The 18,765-nt window shown below is 40.5% G+C and overlaps 2 protein-coding genes across 4 annotated transcripts in view; one reads left to right on the forward strand and one right to left on the reverse strand.

Moving 5' to 3' along the window:
- Positions 1-9,334, reverse strand: part of NLN (neurolysin) — a 93,402-nt gene extending 84,068 nt beyond the window's left edge. The window contains exon 1 of the mRNA XM_025892824.2: positions 9,119-9,334. Coding sequence (XP_025748609.1) covers positions 9,119-9,159 — 41 coding nt within the window. The 5' untranslated portion in view covers positions 9,160-9,334. The remainder of the gene's footprint in view (positions 1-9,118) is intronic.
- A 44-nt stretch (positions 9,335-9,378) lies between these two features.
- The window catches only part of SGTB (small glutamine rich tetratricopeptide repeat co-chaperone beta), a 43,990-nt gene continuing 34,603 nt past the window's right edge, over positions 9,379-18,765 (forward strand). For 2 of the 3 annotated variants that reach the window (XM_073905413.1, XM_073905414.1), the window contains exons 1-2: positions 9,379-9,593; positions 10,736-10,857. In XM_073905413.1, the coding sequence (XP_073761514.1) occupies positions 10,758-10,857 (100 nt within the window). In that variant the 5' untranslated portion in view covers positions 9,379-9,593; positions 10,736-10,757. The remainder of the gene's footprint in view (positions 9,594-10,735; positions 10,858-18,765) is intronic. The other variant, XM_025892760.2, reaches the window with a different exon arrangement.

Below are 18,765 nucleotides of genomic sequence, written 5' to 3' on the forward strand. Positions count from 1 at the left end.
CAAACTTTGGCTTTGTTGAATTTCCTTATTGCATGTTTCTTTTCTGTATCATTGATTTCTACTTTTTATTATTGCCTGCTTTCTATTTTCTTTGGGTTTAATTTGCTGTTCCTTTTCTAGCTTGAGATAAAAACTCAAATCTTCCTTCTTTGCTAATGTACTTAAAGACACATATTTTTTTCCTGAGCATTACAAAAGCTCTGTAATGGACTGCAAAAAGGACCACAAATTCTTCCTATCTCTGTCATTGTAATATAATTCAGCAGTTTTTTTCCACCAAGAGGTGTCTTCACCCTTGACTCTAGGTTTGGCCATGTGACTTGCTTTAGTCAATAAATGTTAGCAAATATAAAACAGAGACTTGGTAAGCTTTTAAGCACTGGAGCTTATCTTCTGTTGTGCTTGGAAACTTGAGAACACCAGGTGAATGAGAGCAATGCTTCCAAAAATATTTTTGTAGCTACATCTTATGCATGGTATGGCATACTCAAAGGGTAAAAAACCTACTCCTAAAGCAGAAAACTTTTGCACTGTTGGTGGGAATGCCAGCTGGTGTAGCCACTCTGGAAAAGAGTATGGAGGTCCCCCAAAAAGTTAAAAATAGAATCATTCTATGATCTGGCAATTGCCCTACTAGGTATTTACCCAAATACAAAAATACTAATTCAAAGGGATACATGCATTCTGATATTTATAGCAGCATTATCTATAAAAGCCAAATTATGGAAACAGCCCAAGTGTCCACTGATGAATGGATTAGATGTGTGCACACGCACACACACACACCACACTATTCTATTCCATATTGAATGGGATATTATTCAGCCAAAAAAATAAAATAAAATCTTGCCATTTGCAATGACACGGATGGACCTAGAGTATTATGCTAAGTGAAATAAGTCAATCAGAGAAAGACAAATACCATGAGTTTCACTCACATATGGAGTTTAAGAAACAAACGAGCAAAGGGAAAAAAAGGTGGGCGAGAGGCAAACTAAGAAACAGACTCTCAACTATAGAAAACAAACTGACGGTTTCCAGAAGGGAGGCGGGTGGGGGAACAGGAAGGAAAAATAAAAGACATGAGGCAGGAAAAAAGTTTTCCTTTTGGGTCTTGACCACAAATAAGACTAGGTATCAAAGGTACCAGCTATGTGTGGCTGGGAAATAAGAGGGTATCCTTTTGAACACCAAGCAGGAGGTATAGATAATCTCACAGTAGGTGAAATGGGATCTTCCAAAGTACACTGTGGTAAATTAGAAACCCCTATTTTGTAAGCTGGAGTTTCTCATACTTCCTGCAGTTTATGCTGATTTCCTTTTTGTTTCACTTAATAATTGGAAATGTCACTTCATGATAGGTAAAGGTTTCAAATGTGCAAAATGAAACATAAAAGTACTAGAAGAAAAGGCAGGTGATTTGAAAAATTATAGTCTTGGGGTAGGGACACACCTTCTAGGCATGCAATCAAAGGCAAAAGTCATAAAGGAAAAGACTGATATACTTGATTACAAAATAACTTTAAACTTTTGTAGGGCAAAAAAGCAGTAACAATCCACCCCAGAATTCAAAGACAAAAAAACCCTGCAATGTTTATGAAGGGCTATTACAAATTAATAATCTGAGGGGCGCCTGGGTGACTCAGTTGGTTAAGTGTCTGTGTCATGATCCCAGGGTCCTGGGATGGAGCCTGCATCAGGCTCCCTGCTCAGCGGGGAGTCTGCTTCTCCTTCCCCTTCTCCCTCTGTCCTTCTCCCATTGCTTGTGCTCTCTCTCTCAAATAAATGAAATCTTTAAAAAAACCCAAAAAGCAAATTAATGATCTGAATTTGAAAACCTCCTAAATACAACTAGGTAATTCACAAACATGAAATAATAGTTAATAGCTAATAATAGCTAATATTTATTGAGATTTTATGTGCCAATGTGGTAGACTAACTGCTAACATGACCTCCATCTCACCTCTATATGTACCTATACTGCTCCTCCCATCAAGATACAACGTCTTTCTACCCATTTCTTGAACCTGGACTGGCCCTGTGAGTTGCTTTGGCCAGTAGAATGTGGCAGAGTTGATGGTGCTCCATCCAGTTCGAGCCTAAGCTTCAGGAGGCCTATATATACTTCACTCTCATGGAACTCTGCCATGGCCATGAGAACAGGTCAGAGTTAGTCTCCCAGAGAATTCAAGAGAATGTGAAAGAGAGCCAAGTGGCCCTAGTTTTCACCATCCTAGATTCCCATATATATGAGCCAAGATCAGCAGAGCTGCCTACACAGCCCATGGCTAACTGTAGGTGCAGAATGAGCCCAGTCAAGACCAGAAAAACTGTCCAACAAACATAACATTTGTCAGCAAACATAAATATCTGTCATTATACTCTGTGGAGATGCAGTTTGTTACATGGCATTATTGTGGCAATAGTAATGGACATAGTTAGGCAATGTTCAAAGTACTCTTTATTTACTCTCCATCTTAAAAAGATGATGTGAGATAATAGCAAATATATAGTGGTCTTTGTTCCTGGCTCCTGGCACTGAGCTCCTAAAACCCTTGTTATTACCTAAGTGATAAGAGCACTGGATCATCTTTTGTTGTAATATCTGATTTCTGACCCTGGTTTCCGTCATAGGGCTCCCGAAAACCTTGCAGTTTCCTGGGTGATAGGAGTGTCTTTTGCTCTGATGAAGTGACTCTGTGTAGGCTCCCTGGATAAGGACTGGTCACTAGAAAGACTGAGCCATGATTAGAAGCTTGAAATTTTCAGCCCTGCTCCTCCCCCCATTCTCTTGAGAAGGGAGAAGGGCTGAAAATGGAGTTAATGATAGATCATGCCTACCTCATAAAACCTCCATAAAAATCCCTATGGTATGGGGTTTGGAGAACTTTCAGTTTGGTGAACATATCCATGTACCAGGAGGGTGATATACCCCAACTTCACAGGGACAGAAGCTACTGTGCTCAGGACCCTCCCAGACCTCACTGTATATAACTCTTCATCTGGCTGTTCACCTATATCCTTATAATATCCTTTAATAAACTGGTAAACATGTTTCCTGAGTTCTGTGAGCCTCTCTAGCAAATTAATTGAACCCAAGGAGAGGGCCATGGGAAGCTCAGATTTATAGCCAATTGGTCAGAAGCACAGGTAACAACATGGACTTACAACTGGCATGTGGAGTGTGGGGACCAGTCCTTAACCTGTGGGATCTGACGATATCTCTAGGTAGGTAGTATCAGAATTGAGTTAAAATGTAGGACACCCAGCTGGTGACTCAGAGAATGGCTTGCTGTGGGGAAAACCTCCACACACATTTGGTGACTGTTCAGTGTCAGAAGTGAAGAGTTCTGTGTGAGTAGTAAAGGGACTCCCAGAAGGGAGAATTGTTTTTCTAATACAGATGAGTACAATTTTTCCCTCTCTTGTCTCATATCCTACTCACCTGTCTGAAAGATATTCTATTCTAGTCACAATGGCCTCTTCAATTTCTCAAACACACCAGGCACAGTTATCAACTTCTTCCTGAGCCCTCTCTTGTCAACGCTATAATTTCATTTTCACCAATACCGAATATCCCTCTTTTCTGTTTTATTTTTTGCCCCCTGGCACATGTCCCCATTTAACATACTCTATATTTTTCCTTAGTTGTCTCTCCCACTAGAACGTAAGCTGCATGAACACAAAGATTTTTGGCTGCTTTGTTCATTGCTGTATCATTAAAACTAGAACAATGTTTGGCACATAACAGCCACTCAAAAAATATTTGGTGAGTGAAAAAATCAGCCAATTAATTTCAACTTACTGATGAAGAAACAGACACAGAGAAATCAAGTAACTCTGCCTGAGACTGCAGTGCTAGCCAGTGGCAGAGACAGGTCCAGATTACTAGAGCCTAGTCTATTCTAGTCTAGAGTACTATACTTGCTACCTGCCTTTTTTTTTTTTTTTTAAGATTTTATTTATTTATTTGACAGAGAGAGACACAGCCAGAGAGGGAACACAAGCAGGGGGATGGGAGAGGGAGAAGCAGGCTTCCCACGGGGCCGGGAGCCTGAGGTGGGGCTCGATCCCAGGACCCTGGGATCATGACCTGAGTGAAGGCAGATGCTTTAATGACTGAGCCACCCAGGCGCCCCACTACCTGCCTTTCTAATGCAGAACTTGGCATATACATATGTATCCAATAAGCATCAATTTCCTTGGTTCTTCATACTTTAATCTAAGTGCTTCTCCCCACAGAAGTTCTCTGCTTTGTCTTAACCAAAGAGGTGATAATATTTAAATCTGACTAAGTACCAGATGTTTCTGTCCAAAACCAGGGGTAAAGAACAACAAAAATCCTCCTTTACAACTTTTCAAAATCCATTTTTACAAATAATCTCAGTCCAGCCTTTGATATTTATAACTTAAAACCTTTCCCTCATTGGTATTTTTTTCTAGCACCATTGTCCTAAAATTCTGGGGTTTCTAGCTACTGGATTTGGGGGGACAATTGAAATTTTATTTAATTCCAGTTAAGATACAGAAATATTGTTAAATTTATGAATAACTATAATTTAATTTGTCTAACTTCCTGAGACTTCCCATATGAATAAATTCTCATATCAGAAACAAACAACTTTTTTGGTCTTCAGATCACAAGTCCTGAATTTTCATTAAAGAATTAAGCTCACCAAATAAACTCTCAAAAAAATGCAAGTCAATGCAAATTATAATAAGAAAACTTCCCGCTTCATAGACTGATACGGGTAAAAATTATTAAGATGTTCAGTGTTGGTAATGGTGTAGGAAACTAGCATTTACACACTCTACTGGTAAGAGGGTAATTTTGGTGGAATGTTCTGGAGAAAACTAGGATAGTAAGTGCCAAAGGCCTGGAAGATGTACATGCCCTTTGATGTACAAATTCCATTGCTCGGAACTTATACCAATGAAATAATTAAGGATTTGGCAAAAGACTTAAGAGCAAGAACATTTATCTAAATAAGCCCTATTATTCATCGCGGGAAGTGGAAAAAGTTGTTACGTTCAAAAGTAGGGATTAATTATCACACATTCCTAAATGGACCACATTGTAACTATATTATGGAAGGATGTTTACAGTACATAAGACTTATAAAAATATGGTATAATCCCATATTTGTAAAAAAAAAAGTGTCTATATGAGGAAAAGATTTTGGGAGCTGTTAACAATTGGTTCTTCTGGATGGGTGGATTGTGTTTCTTTTGCTTGTGAATATTTTCTAAGTTTCCTACAATGAAGATGCATTGCTGTCATAATTTTTAAAACCATGGTTTTTTTAATTGAATGAGGAAACTAGGGCCATTTTATATATATATATATATATATATATATATAAATATATAAAATTTGGACTAAATATCGTTGAGTCATCTTTCTTATTTGCTTTGTTGACAATGCCATCCATCCCTCACTCTACAGTATGCATCAGATTTTGCTTGGCTCATATGCTGTGTAATCTGGCTGAGAAAGGAGAAATTCACCTGGTTTAATCGCTATGGCAACAAAAGTTGAAAGAAATCTTAAGTATCATTGAGTCCAGTCCTTTTCATTTTACAAAATAAGGAACTTGAGAGAGATCCAAGATATTGAGTGATTTACCTAAGGTCACAAGATTATCTAAATGGCAACTACAACCAGTTTTCAGATTCTCTGTCCCCTTATTCCTAAGAAATTGGCCTAGGACCCCATCAATCATCCTGGCTGTCTAACTGGCTTTGGGAAGGGGGTATAGCAGCTCTACCAAGAGATAAACACAAAAGAAATCCTAAGTCAGTAAACAAAAACCTAGTTACTCTTAAAACACTAAAACGAACTCCCAAGTGTAGGAAGAAACAGGAAAAAATACAATCAAGAGAACACACAGGGCCTTCCACATTGTCTAGTACTGACTGTTTTTTAGAGGACACAGTTCGAAACAAAGATTCTGTGATTAAGTCACTCACAAGTGCCATAAGTTAATGACTACTACTGCTATATATGTTGATTAACTGTAATATTATGCTGTTAAGTAACAAAATAGTTGATATATTTAGTTGGTTACCAGCTTCTAACAAGATAATAATTGCATGGCTTTTTATATATTTATTTTCTTCCATGCATAGACAAAGAATCTGAGTAACACATATCAGAGGTTTTCAAGATGTGTTCTGCCATCCTTGGGGGTGGGAATATGGGGAGGGGTTCTTGAGACCATTTCAAGTCATCTGGGAGGTTACAAGTACTTCATGATAATAGTATGATATTTACTTTTTTCACTTGGTTGACATTTGTACTGATGGTAAGAAGCAATGGTAGATGAAATTGTTGGCTCCTTAGAACACGTCAAGGCAGTGGCACCGGACTGTCTTAAGTCATTATATTCTTCACTGCCACGACTCATGCTAAAAATGTCAATCTCACTTTCATGAAATAGTAAAATCTTTGATTTTATTAAATCTCAATCACTGAATGATATGTGTGGCAAAGTATGCATAAAGCACTTCTGCTGTATACTTGAGCACGAGAACTGTCCAGAAGATTTGGTTGCTGAAACCAAAAGCACTTGTGCAACCGATTAAATTGGAGCTGAAACAGCTGCTTTTCTCATGGAACACTATTTGTACTTGAAAAGATGAGTGACAGACAAACTATGATTGATCAGACTGAAGTATTCAGCGGAAGTTCTCTCAAAAATGTAACAAAGTGAGCCTGTCACATTGAGGAATGGATAGTATTTGTTACCACTGATAAAATTTCAGCTTTCAAATGAAAATTAGAATTTTGAAAAATTGTATCTGCCAGTGTGAGCTTGCCAGCTTCCGAATACCTCAAGACATTTATGATGGAGTGGACGATGATATGAAGGAATATGATTTGATATTGTATAATGTAATGTGTCAACATTAGGAAGATCTGTTTAACACAGTGTACTGTGATTTTCCAAGTAACCAATGTTTGATATTGGAAAATCATGTACGTGTAAAAGATCCATTTAAAATCCATGGATTTTAATGTAACAGAATACGAAAAGTACACTGATAGTTTCATATTCTGCATTGCAACTAATCTTTAAAAAACTACCACTTGTGAAACTTTGATATGATATCAAAGCATATCCATGATTACTTACTCCTGTTTTTCCAACTACATATAAGTGAGAGGTGGGATTTTCTTTTTAAACCAAAACAAAAGTGTAGCATATCAAATGCAGAAGCAGATCTAAGAATCCAGCTATTTTCTATTAAGTTACACATTTGTTTTGCACAAATGTAAAACAATGCCACTCCTAGGATAGTTTTTATAAAAAACAGAAATAAAATGTTGGAGAAGATACAGAGAAGATGGAACTCTTGTTCACTGCTGACAGGAATGTAAAATGGTACAGGTGCTGTGGGAAACATAGTGGGTCCTCAAAAAATTAAACACAATTACCATATGGATCTTCTAATTCTAAGTATACATGCCCAAAGAACTGAAAGGAGAGACTCAAACAGATGTGTGCACATCTATGATCATAGCAGTAATATTCAAAACAGCCAAAAGATGGAAACAACCCAAGTGATCATGGACAGGTGAATAAACAAACAAAATGTGGTATATCGATACAATGGAATATTATTCAGCCTTAAAAAGGCAGAAAATTCTGACCTAAGTCACAACACGGATGAACCTTAAAAACATGCTAACTCAAATAAGCCAGTCACAAAAGAACAAAAACTGTAGGATTCCACTTGAATGAGGTGCCTAATATAGTCAAAATCATAAAGACAGAAAGAATAGTGGTTACCAGGGATGGGAAAGAACATGAGGAGTTACTGTTTAATGGGTACAGAGTTTCACTTTGGGATGATGAAAAAGATCTGGAGATGGATAATGATAATGGTTGTACAACTACGTAAATGTTCTTAATGTCACTGAATTGTGCACTTAAAAATGATTAAAATGGCAAATTTTACATTATGTATATTTTACAACCATAAAAAAAAACCTGAAGAAAAAAAAAAGAAACCAAACCACAATTCCACTTTCTTTCTGATTTTTTTGGAGGAGTTTTGGAAAACAGTTATTTTTCATTAAAAATGTTATTTGTGCAGGTAATGAGTTTATTACTGTTTTCTTTTTACATAAATGAATACTTTAAAAATCCCCTAATTTTCATTTCTAATATGGTAAATATGGGTAGTTATAATCGACATAAACAGAAGCTCTTAGATCCTCAGTAATTTTTGCCATATACAATAGAAAACTGTCAAAAAGCTTAAATGCTGAACATTTTCCAAAGTAGTTTTATAAGTATCTAGCAAGAAACACATATTTCCTTTTTTTCTGTTGGATCTTCATTAGGATTTACAGTTCAAGGCTGGATTTGGGGATGGGGGTGGTAGAGGCATTGTTTCCGAAAACCACTCCATCTAGTGCATCCGTGCAAAGAATTTAATTCTCTCACCATCTTGCTACTGGTCTGTGGCAGAGGGGTGTGGCTTGGGAGCTAGGAAGCAATCCAAAACAGCAGCTGAGGCTGCCCCAAACCGTGTCCTAGCAATAATTTCCTCCATTTTGGGCCAAGTCAATTGGCCCCAGCAAGACGCCGAACGTTTTATGGGGAAGAGGTAAATAAAAAGGAAATTAGAAAGCATGGACCGAGATAAGCAGCAAAACCATAGCGGTTTCATCGCGCGCGTTTGTTAAACCATTTGTATGCTAATGATATGCGTGAGGGGCAAATCAGAATTGCTATTCCTGAGTCTACAGCTGCGGGCACTTTTAATAAGAGGTCCGCAGTTCTGGATGGGGGGCGGAAGTCAAACGATTTTCTTATCCGAACCATCTTTCTGCATTTATTTCGGGCCAGGCCTGTGATCAGTCTTGCTGGCTGCAGCTGAGACAGTCCCAAACAAAGAGGAATGGATGCCCTCCCGAGGGAGTGGAGGAGAGAAAGGTGGCCCCAAGTGTCCGCGCCAGGTGTCCCTCAGGGTAGAGCATGCGGGCCGGGGGGCGCAGAGTCCTAGGGGCGTCGGAGGGGTACGCTCGGGAAAGGCTGAGCACAGGCACCTGGCACGGACGGCACCACGCCCGGCCCACAGCCAAGGTTAACCCGCGCACGGGAGGTACCTGTGGAGGCCTCGCACAGCCGAAAGGCACTGGGCGATCATGGGAGGGACGAGAGGCGGCGGCGGCGGCGGGCGCGCTGTCCTCGGGTCTGGGCTGGGGGATGCGGGGCTCCGGGGAGCCGAGAGGCGGCCTAGCGCAGGAGGCAACAGCTGCGGCGGCGGCCAGCCGTGTCCGCGCCCTCCCACGTGCGGCAGCCCCACGCCGGAGCCCACTTCGGCCCCGCCCCCCGACTTGCGCCCCGCCCCGCGCGCTGGCGCCGCCCGGGGGGCGGTTCTGGGGAGACCCAGTGGCCGGGAACGGAGCGCGCAGCCGGGTGGGCTGAGGGGCGACGGCGGCCTGGGAGCCGGGGAAGTTTGGGCGACCCTTGGCAGTGCTGCGATCGGGAGCCAGGCTGAAGCCGGAGGACCAGGGGGCGGGCGTCCCGGCTTACGGACGCCCCCGGGCCCGCTGCCACTGTCTCGCGTCCTCTCGCCTGGTAAGGGGCTTCTGTCTGGGATGGGTGCTTCTCCCCCTGCCCCAGATGGGGCCTGCACCGCGCACCCGCAGCAAACCCCGTCTGGGCCAAAACGAGGCCCGGGTAGAAAGGGAGGGAGAAGGAGGTCAATGTGCTCTGGGGAGAAGAAGGGGGAGAAGCCTGGAGGAGGTTGAATATCTTCGTTTCTCCTCCTCACCCTCTCTGCCCCCATTCTTTTTTTCACCTTCTGCTCTGGGGCCTTATTTAGTACTTGCAAGCCCATGGCCTAAAGACTGGGCTTGCCTTTAAAATAAGCCCAGGAACCATAAACATCCTGGCGGTGGGTACCACACCCTGGCTTTGGATTAGGGAACCTGGGGAACAGATGGATGATGCGATTTAGTGGAAATAAGCCATTAAGGCCGGCTGGCCCTGCGCCACTGTTTGGATGCGATAGTATTCCATGTGAATGAACATGACCGGGAGCTTCCAGCTTGTCCACGAGAGCACAGCTACTGCAGAGAGCACTGGTCGGTGTGTAGTATCCATCGACTTAGGCAATGATTTTCCGACATGTCTTGGTTAAATAGAAATGCCATTTTTATTAAGAATGACATTCAATGGTTGAACACCCTTCCATTAATATATTTCCTCCTCAAATAACAGTCTAACCCTACAAAAGTTGGTGCACGGTAAATTATACATACATTTTTAAAAATCTCATGAAATAGAGGAAGATGCTCATTGTAGATGAGCTTCTGAGTCAGCAGTATGAAATCTCCCTCAACTTAGTATGGAGGCCTTTTGGGGATTTCTACATCTGTATCTATTCCCCTGTCTTGATCTGTGTCTGCGCTATATATACTGTTAAGAGACAGTGAGATATTCAGTGAGAGTCTAAGCTTATGTTCTATATGTTTTGAGAAAAATTTACTTTTGCAGGTTTTAACATAATCTAATACTACTGGGTATAAGTGAAAATATGTAATACGTTGCCATAACAACACTTTGTGTTCTCCTGACTCTTTAAAAAGAAGAATGAAGGTAATAGAGGTTCTGTTTTTGCTTTTTACTTTTGATGTAATTTATAATCTAGTTATTTATAACCTTCCTGACATTCTTGAACATAACTTAGATCGCTGTTTTCCGTTTTTCTTATCAAGGAAAAGTGTTTAAGCTTTTAAAATGTCATCTATCAAGCACTTAGTTTATGCAGTTATTCGTTTCTTACGGGAACAAAGTCAGATGGATGCTTATACTTCAGATGAACAAGAAAGTTTGGAAGGTAGGCACCTGCTCTTTATGTTCATTTGTGTTATAATTGTAAACAAAGACTAAAATAGCTATAAGCCTGACTTTATAATCTATTAAAACAAAATTAAAATATTTTATTGATCTTTCAAGAAGAAAGATTGTGTTTCCATTTTCTGAGGCTTGTTTTAATTAACAACACAATATGAGGACAATTGTTCATTTATTGAACAACTGTTAAGTGTCAGAACTATGCTGTTCATACTGTAGGGAATTTTTTCTCTACAGTAACTATTAAGTTAGTATTATCCTCACTTAACAGATAATGAAACCAGATAGATTGAGTGACATAACAGTGGAATGTGGCCATGCTGAGGTTTAAATCCTGGTTTTTACTCTGAAGATCTTGTCTCTTCCTAATAGGAAAGCATCCCATTTAGAATCAATATATGAAAATACCTTAGTCATCATAAAAGCAGTATGTAAAAGTGTAATAATTACATCACAATTAAGCTTTGTCAACTTTCTATTTGGGGATTTGAAAATGAGAGATTTCACTGTTGTTCTGTGTGAGCTTTAAATATTAGATTTGGTAATCTGTGAAGTTGAGCAGGACTTGGATGATAGCATCACGTGTTTCCTTGAACACCATCTTTTCTGCTTCACATTTATGCATTATAAAATTTAAATTCAGTATAACCATAACAGGGTAGAATTCTGCAGATGGGCTTATGGAGGTTGAATGACTGTAGCTTCCTTAAAGACTTAATTATTGCAATGAGACTGCATTTGGGAGAATTTAATAGATTATAATACAATTTGAATTGCCATCTTGAAGCTATTCCTCCTATCAAGGGGATGCATCTATTAATTTCAATAAGCACTTTCATTGTGAATATGCTTTTAAGAGGTGGGGATGAAAATTGGGCATTTGCTCTAAATCTGCTTGCAATCTGGTGAGACGCTATCTTTCCAGGTGGCAGTCAGAGGAGAATAGGTGACACACAGTTGGAGAGCATTGCAGTCGGTTCATTTCATATTAAGATCTTTTTGTCCTCCTTGGTGGTTAAACTATGTGAAGGTAAAGGTGACTGGTTATCTAAAGAAAACACTGGTTATGGTTGCTCAGTAGCAAACAGATAAAAGCAACCATTTAATAAGAGATGTTTCTTTTCTAATCAAAGGCAGTATAATACATCCTTCTAAGGGCCAGAAAGAAAATTGAGAGGTTTTTTAAAAATCAAGATGTTATGTCCTAATTTTAGGATGGTCTTCAGCCAAAAATATGTGCCTTCAGCTGTTTGTTATATATGGCAGTCAGAAATGGTGCCAATTGTTTTTGACCGACCCCTATTTTTGACTCTGTGAGTCTAATTTAATTGAGTATGAAATCATGTGGAGAAGTCTGCCCACCTTCTAGACATTTAAAAAACCCCTAGAAAAGGAGCCAAAGTTCTAGTACCAGGCTTGCCATAGTGGTAAGGTCTTATAGTCTTATCAGCTTTGAGCTTTTTCATCGGCTAGTGTCACCCACTCCTAACTGTTGTCACCTACTGACATCTGTTTTATGTGCTCCTGTTCCCTGTCACTCTCTCTAGTACTCCTCTGTCTGAATTCTCGGCAACTGCAACCACCTCATAGGTGTGTCTTTCAGTTCTCTCAGCAGTCTGTTCCTTGACCTCCTTGTCATCCGGTGATCTCAACTCCTCAGCCGCATGGTCATACCCTAGACTAGTGGTTCTCAACTCAGGGTGATTTTGCAATGTCTGGAGATCCTTTTAATTGTCACCACTGAGGGCTGGTATTACTGGCATCTAGTGGGTAGAAGCCATCGATCCTGCTAAACATACTGTAAGGCACAGGATGGCCCAGGAACAAAGTCTAAATTGTCAGTAGTGCCAAGGGTGAGAAACTCTTCCCTGGACCTTCTCATTATTGAAACTGCATTCTCTCCATGATCTCTATTGTAAACATTTCACTTCCTGACCACTACAGCCTGTCTGTGCTGCTCATTCCCCCTATAATCCCTACCTCAACAATCTTTGACCCTGTGGTACCTCCCGTCTGTTGATCCCTTACCTTTCACACCCCTCTTCTTCCCTTGCTTAGATTCCATGGTTCATCATTATGTTCATGCCCTTGTGTATCTCTCCCTTTCTTGTAAAACCCAACCTTGCTTAAATTCAGCTCTCCACCAACTCTGTGTTCATATCCATGTGACTGTGTATAGATGGAACAAAACATACAACTTTGCCGATTGGTCCCACTTTTAATTCATGACCATGAGCCTCAAGTGGACCTTTAATGCTGCGTGGCAATCACACTGTCTCTTCCAAGTTCTTTCATACTTGTGCTCTCCCAGACCACTACTTTAACACTTTCTCCTGTCTTCTCAAGCCCTCAAACCTTTTCCCCTGTACTCACTTTTAGTTGATGACCTTGCTTCTTACTCCACCAAGAGAATTAAAGTAATAAGAAAATAACTTCCACAGACTCCCCCAGTCCCCCTGTCCACACACCAGCATCTACACACCCACACACTCTGCCTGCCTGCCTAGCTGTTACCATGTGCCATACTTAGTACACAACACTAAGTATTTGTGTTTTCTCGAAATTCATATGTTGAAACCTAATGCCCATTGTGATGATATTAGGAGGTGGGGCCTTCATGATTGGGATTAGTGCTCTTATAAGAGACCCCAGAGAGCTCCTTTGCTCCCACCGTGTGAGGACGCAGTGAAGAGGCACCATCTGGGAACCAGAAAACAGGTCCTCACTAGACACTGAATTTGCTAGTATCTTGATCTTGGACTTCCCAGCCTTCAGAACTTTGAGATATAAATTTTTGTTGTTTATAAGCCACCTAGTCTATGGTGTTCTGTTGGAGCAGCCCAAACAGACTAAGACACCATAGACGAACCATCCATTGTCTTTTCTAAATGAAACCTCTCTACTGGCACACTGGATCTGATTCTGTCCTGTCTCACCTACTCTGGGGTATCACTGGAGTTATTCTACCCTTCTTGTTGTACCTCAGCAGATCTTCACTCTGTCCTGGATCATTTTTATCAGAATATACTTTTCATCATTTCTTCCTTCTTAAAAAAGCAAAAACAGCAGCTAATTACTCTTGCCGTATTAGCCCCCTGCTTCCAAACTACTGCCTACTTTTATTGTCTTCCCCTTTTACTGGAAAACTCTTTGAAAGAATTGTATATATTTGCTTTTAAAAATTCCTCTCCTGGGGCACCTGGGTGGCTCAGTCATTAAGCATCTGCCTTCAGCTCAGGTCATGATCCCAGGGTCCTGGGATCGAGCCCCACTTCAGGCTCCCTGCTCAGCGGGGAGCCTGCTTCTCCCTCTCCGTCTCCCTCTCCATCTTCCTCTGTGTGCTCGCTTGCTCTCTCTCTCAAATAAATAAATAAAATATTAAAAAAAATAGAAAAAAAATTCCTCTCCTATTCTTTCTTAAACCCGATCCAGTTAGGCCTTATCCTCAGTCTCTCTACCCTGTTCTCATCAAGGTCATCCGTGATTTCTGGGTTATTTATTTCAGTGGTCAGTTCTCGGTCTCCATCTGTCTTACTAGCTGCCATTGATAAAGCTGATGATCTCCCTCATCTCCCCCCAACTCGCCACCACCGCCACTACCCTGTACTTGATTCAGTTGGCTTTCAGGATACCTCCTCACACTCTCTTAGTTTTCTTCTTATCTCCTTGCTTGCTCCTTCCCTCTCCTTTACTAGTCTCTTCTTTTCCCTGACCTGGAGCGCCCAGGGCCCCGTGCTTGGTCTTCTCTTCACTATCCATACTCACTTTCTTTATGGTATCCTTCAGTTTCTCGGCATTCAGTCAAGACCTTCCTTCTGAACTGCAGACTTTTATATCTGACTGCCTACTAGCTAGCTCTGCTTCTCTGTCTAATAGGCATCTCAAATTGAACATTTCCAAGACTGAACTCCTGATCCTCCCACCCAAAATCTGTTCCTTATCTCAGTTGATGGCAACTCTTGTCTTTTCAGTTGCTTAGGCCCAAAATTTGGGCATCATTCTGGACTCTTTTCTCTCAGACTCTGCATTTAATCATTTAGTTAATCCTGTTGGCTGTACCTTCAAAATATATCTAGAGTCTTACCATTTCCTCCACGTGCACTTATGTCACCCCTGGGTAGGATTAAGTGTTTCTCATCTGTTTTAATGTAGTAGCCTCTAACTAGTCTGTCTGCTTCTGTTCTTGCAGCTTTCTTGAATATTCCCAACACAACCGCCCGTGATCTTTTAAAACAGAGTAGGTCGGGGTGCCTGGCTGGCTCAGTCAGTAGAACATGTGACTCTTGATCTTGGGGTTGTAAGTTCAAGCCCCACGTTGGGTGTAGAGATTACTTAAAAATAAAATCTTTAAAAAATTTTTAAAAAGTATAACAGTATGTCAGATTCTATCGTTTCTCTACTCAAAATCTTACAGTGACTCCTCATGTTACTTAGTCATGGTTTAAAGGATTTATATAATTTGGTCTTCTGTGATATGTTGTTCACAGACTCTTCCCCTTTCTCATTTGTCTTGAGGCAAATTAGCTTCCTAATTCTGAATACACGACATCCTCTTTCCTAAAGGCTTCTGTTGTAGTTGTTTTTTGCTGCTTAGATTGTTATTCCTCCAGTTAATGGTAATACCCCCCATCTTCTTTGAGTCTTTTGACTCAAGTCTGAGTCTCAGATCTCTTTTCTGAAGGAGGCCTATGCTGGGCACTCTTGCGTCTGCAGCCTGCTTCCCTGCTCTGCTCTCCATACTTGCATCTCTTCGCCCTGCTCTACTTTTTATGGCTTATAGCCTACCTCTCCACCCCTGCCCCAAAAGGCCAGCCCCAAGAGGTCAGGGATTTTTTCTCTTTTATTCACTGATATATCTGAAGCATGTGGAAAATTGCCTGACACGTGGTAGGTGCTCAGTAAGTATTTGTTGAATTGAATTGAATGAATTGATGAATTGAGTCAAGTGATCCTGGGCCTATCACTCAGTTGGTCTGTATCTTAATTTCTCAGTCTGTTAGGTGAAGCTGTCTGCCTCCTCTCCATCTGATAGATTTGTCAAGAGAATCAGAATCAGTGATGGCAGGTACCTAGCATATGGTAGCTTTTGAATGAAGTGCTGTACAGATGGGAACTCTTCACTTGCCCTGCTCCTCATCAGTACCAAATGCACAATTATTGTTTGTTGTTAAAGTGGAACAATAATTAGATACCGTATTTGTTTATATTTATATGACTTATTCTTGAGTATGACCTCCTGAAAGGAGGATCAAATGTAATAATCCTTGTTTCATAAATGAGAATCTTGAGGTAATATAAGATAAATTATTGCACCTAGGTTATTTGATTTTTTTTGATTGGATGAAAAATGGTAACGAGGTAGTCCTGAGTTCTTGTCACACTACCCCCCTCCCAGCCCCTCCCCCCCACCCCCGCCACTACTGCTTACTCTTTTTGTGTTCCTTGTGCTGGAAAACTCTTCGAAAGAGCTGTCTATACTTGCCTTTTCTAATGCCTCTCCTATTCTTTTTTGAACCTGTTCCAGTTGGGCCTTTGCCTCAGTCTATCCACCCACACCATCATCATCAAGGCTAAACACTTTGGCAACTGGATTTACCTATCAAACAATTCTGTTTACCTATATAAGGAATCTAAAATAGTCAAACTCATAGAATCGGGAGTAGAGTGATAGTTGCCAGGGGCTGGGGAAGGGGAAAATAGGGAGGTGATGGTCAGAGGGTACAAAGTTTCAGTTATGCAAGATAATTGAGTTCTGAGGACTTACTAGTCTGCCTAGTGCCTATCACCAAGTGTATTCTGTACTAAAAATTTGGTAAGAAGGTAGATCTAGGTTAAGTGTTCTTACTACGCACCTACACACGAGAATAAAGGTGGTGAGAGGAAACTTTGGGAGGCGATGAGTATGTCTCCGGCCTCAACGGTAGTGATGGTTTCATGGGTGTATACTTATCCCCAAACTCATGAAGTTATAGACATTAATATGAACAGCTTTTTATTTTTTTTAAAGATTTTATTTATTTGACAGAGAGAGACACAGCGAGAGAGGGAACACAAGCAGGGGGAGTGGGAGAGGAAGAAGCAGGTTTCCCACCAAGCAGGGAGCCTGATGTGGGGCTTGATCCCAGGACCCTGGGACCATGACCTGAGCCGAAGGCAGATGCTTAATGACTGAGCCACCCAGGCGCCCCACGAACAGCTTTTTATATGTCAACCATACCTCAGTAAAGTGGTTTGAAAAAACACAGGCCAAATAATTGTGTTCAAAACAGAACAGCCACCTCCTTTAATGATATTTAATTGTGTCTATTATGTACCAGATCTGTGTTTTAAGGTTAGTGGCAGCAGAGATAAAGGAGCTGGACTGAATTTCCTCAACAGGATAGAGCATAAAAATCCCTCAGTTACCACATGGACTTTCCACCTGTCAGTGTTTAACAGTAAAGTTACATACTGTGGGTTTTGGTTATGGACTTAGTTGTGTACTTTCCCTCTTTCCCATGGCCATGCACTAATGTTCTGGAGGGGAGAAGTGCTTTTCTCTACAGATTTTATTGTTGTTATTTCCTCTGTAATTAAACTATTACTTCACTGTAAACAAAGACGTAGATTAAATTTATTGAACACCTATTATTTGCCAGATCTGTTAAAGTCAGAGATGAGTTAGATACAGGCCTTATCCTCCGGGACACTCTAATGTGGGAGACAGACGTTTAAACGCATGTAATATAGTATGGTAAGTTCAATAATAGAAACAGGTACCAACAACATGGCACAGTAAAGGCAATAACCATTCTGATCAGGGAGGAACAATACTGATCAAGAATAAATATATACACATAAACACACATGTACATTTACCATTATTGTTATTGTTGTTGTTTACATTGACTGTCTTCATGGCAATGGGAGCCTGTTTCCTTGTGGCCCAGTGTTTTTAGTGCTGGTACAGACTGAAGTTTGAGAACAGCCGCTTGGCAAGAATAGAAATTGAGAGAATGAGGAATGGGTAAACAGTGGATTATGTTCTATGTAAAAGACACTCTGACTTCTTATACTTGGTAATTTAGTTGCTTATTCAGTCCCTTTTCTAGGGAGAATTGTTCTCTGGATAGAAAAAATAATAGTATTTCTTTTGTGACAGAGGTATTTTTGTCAAGACCACAATTAATACATAATGTATCTTTTAGAAGTCATACACAAATGTAAGTGAATCTATAATAAATCAGACAGAGGAAGATGAATACTGTATGATCTCTCTTATATATGGAAGCTAATAAACAAACCAACCAAGCATATAGATAGAGAGAAGAGATTGGTGGTTGTCAGAGGTGGGGAGTGGGGTGAGAGAAGTGGGTGAACTGTTTTTGTGTTGTTTTTAACTTATATTGAATACAAATAATAAAAAGTCCTCCACAAATGTAAGTGAATCTCTTTCACACTGTCTGGAAGTACACTGGACACTTGGGCTTCATTCTCATCTTATGGAACCGGAAGAGAATTCCTTTTCAAAGGAGAGCATCCTTAAGATGAGAATCTGCCTCCATTCCCCTCCATGAGTACTCGTAGAAATGACAGGATAGCTTTCTTTCCTGTAATTGCCCTGGTTTGGACCCCTTGTTTGTTTAGATCATTTAAGTGGGAACCCTCCCCGATCAGAGGGGTCATTTCCTTTACTCTGTTGTGTAGCTGGTACATGTTTCTCTTAGTGAACTTATTATACTGTATTACATGCATTTAACTGTCTCCCACATTAGACTGTCTCTGAGGATAAGGCCTGTATCTTATTCCCTGTCTAATTCATTCTCAGCATTCCTACCAGACTTTTAGTTCTAAACACAAATCCAGTTATATTATTCTTCAGTGAATTCTTTAATGGCTCTCCATTTGCCTG

The sequence above is a fragment of the Callorhinus ursinus genome, unplaced genomic scaffold (assembly GCF_003265705.2).
Source record: "Callorhinus ursinus isolate GAN/ISIS: 27379988/994484 unplaced genomic scaffold, GSC_fseal_2.0 scaffold23, whole genome shotgun sequence".
NCBI lineage: Eukaryota > Metazoa > Chordata > Mammalia > Carnivora > Otariidae > Callorhinus > Callorhinus ursinus.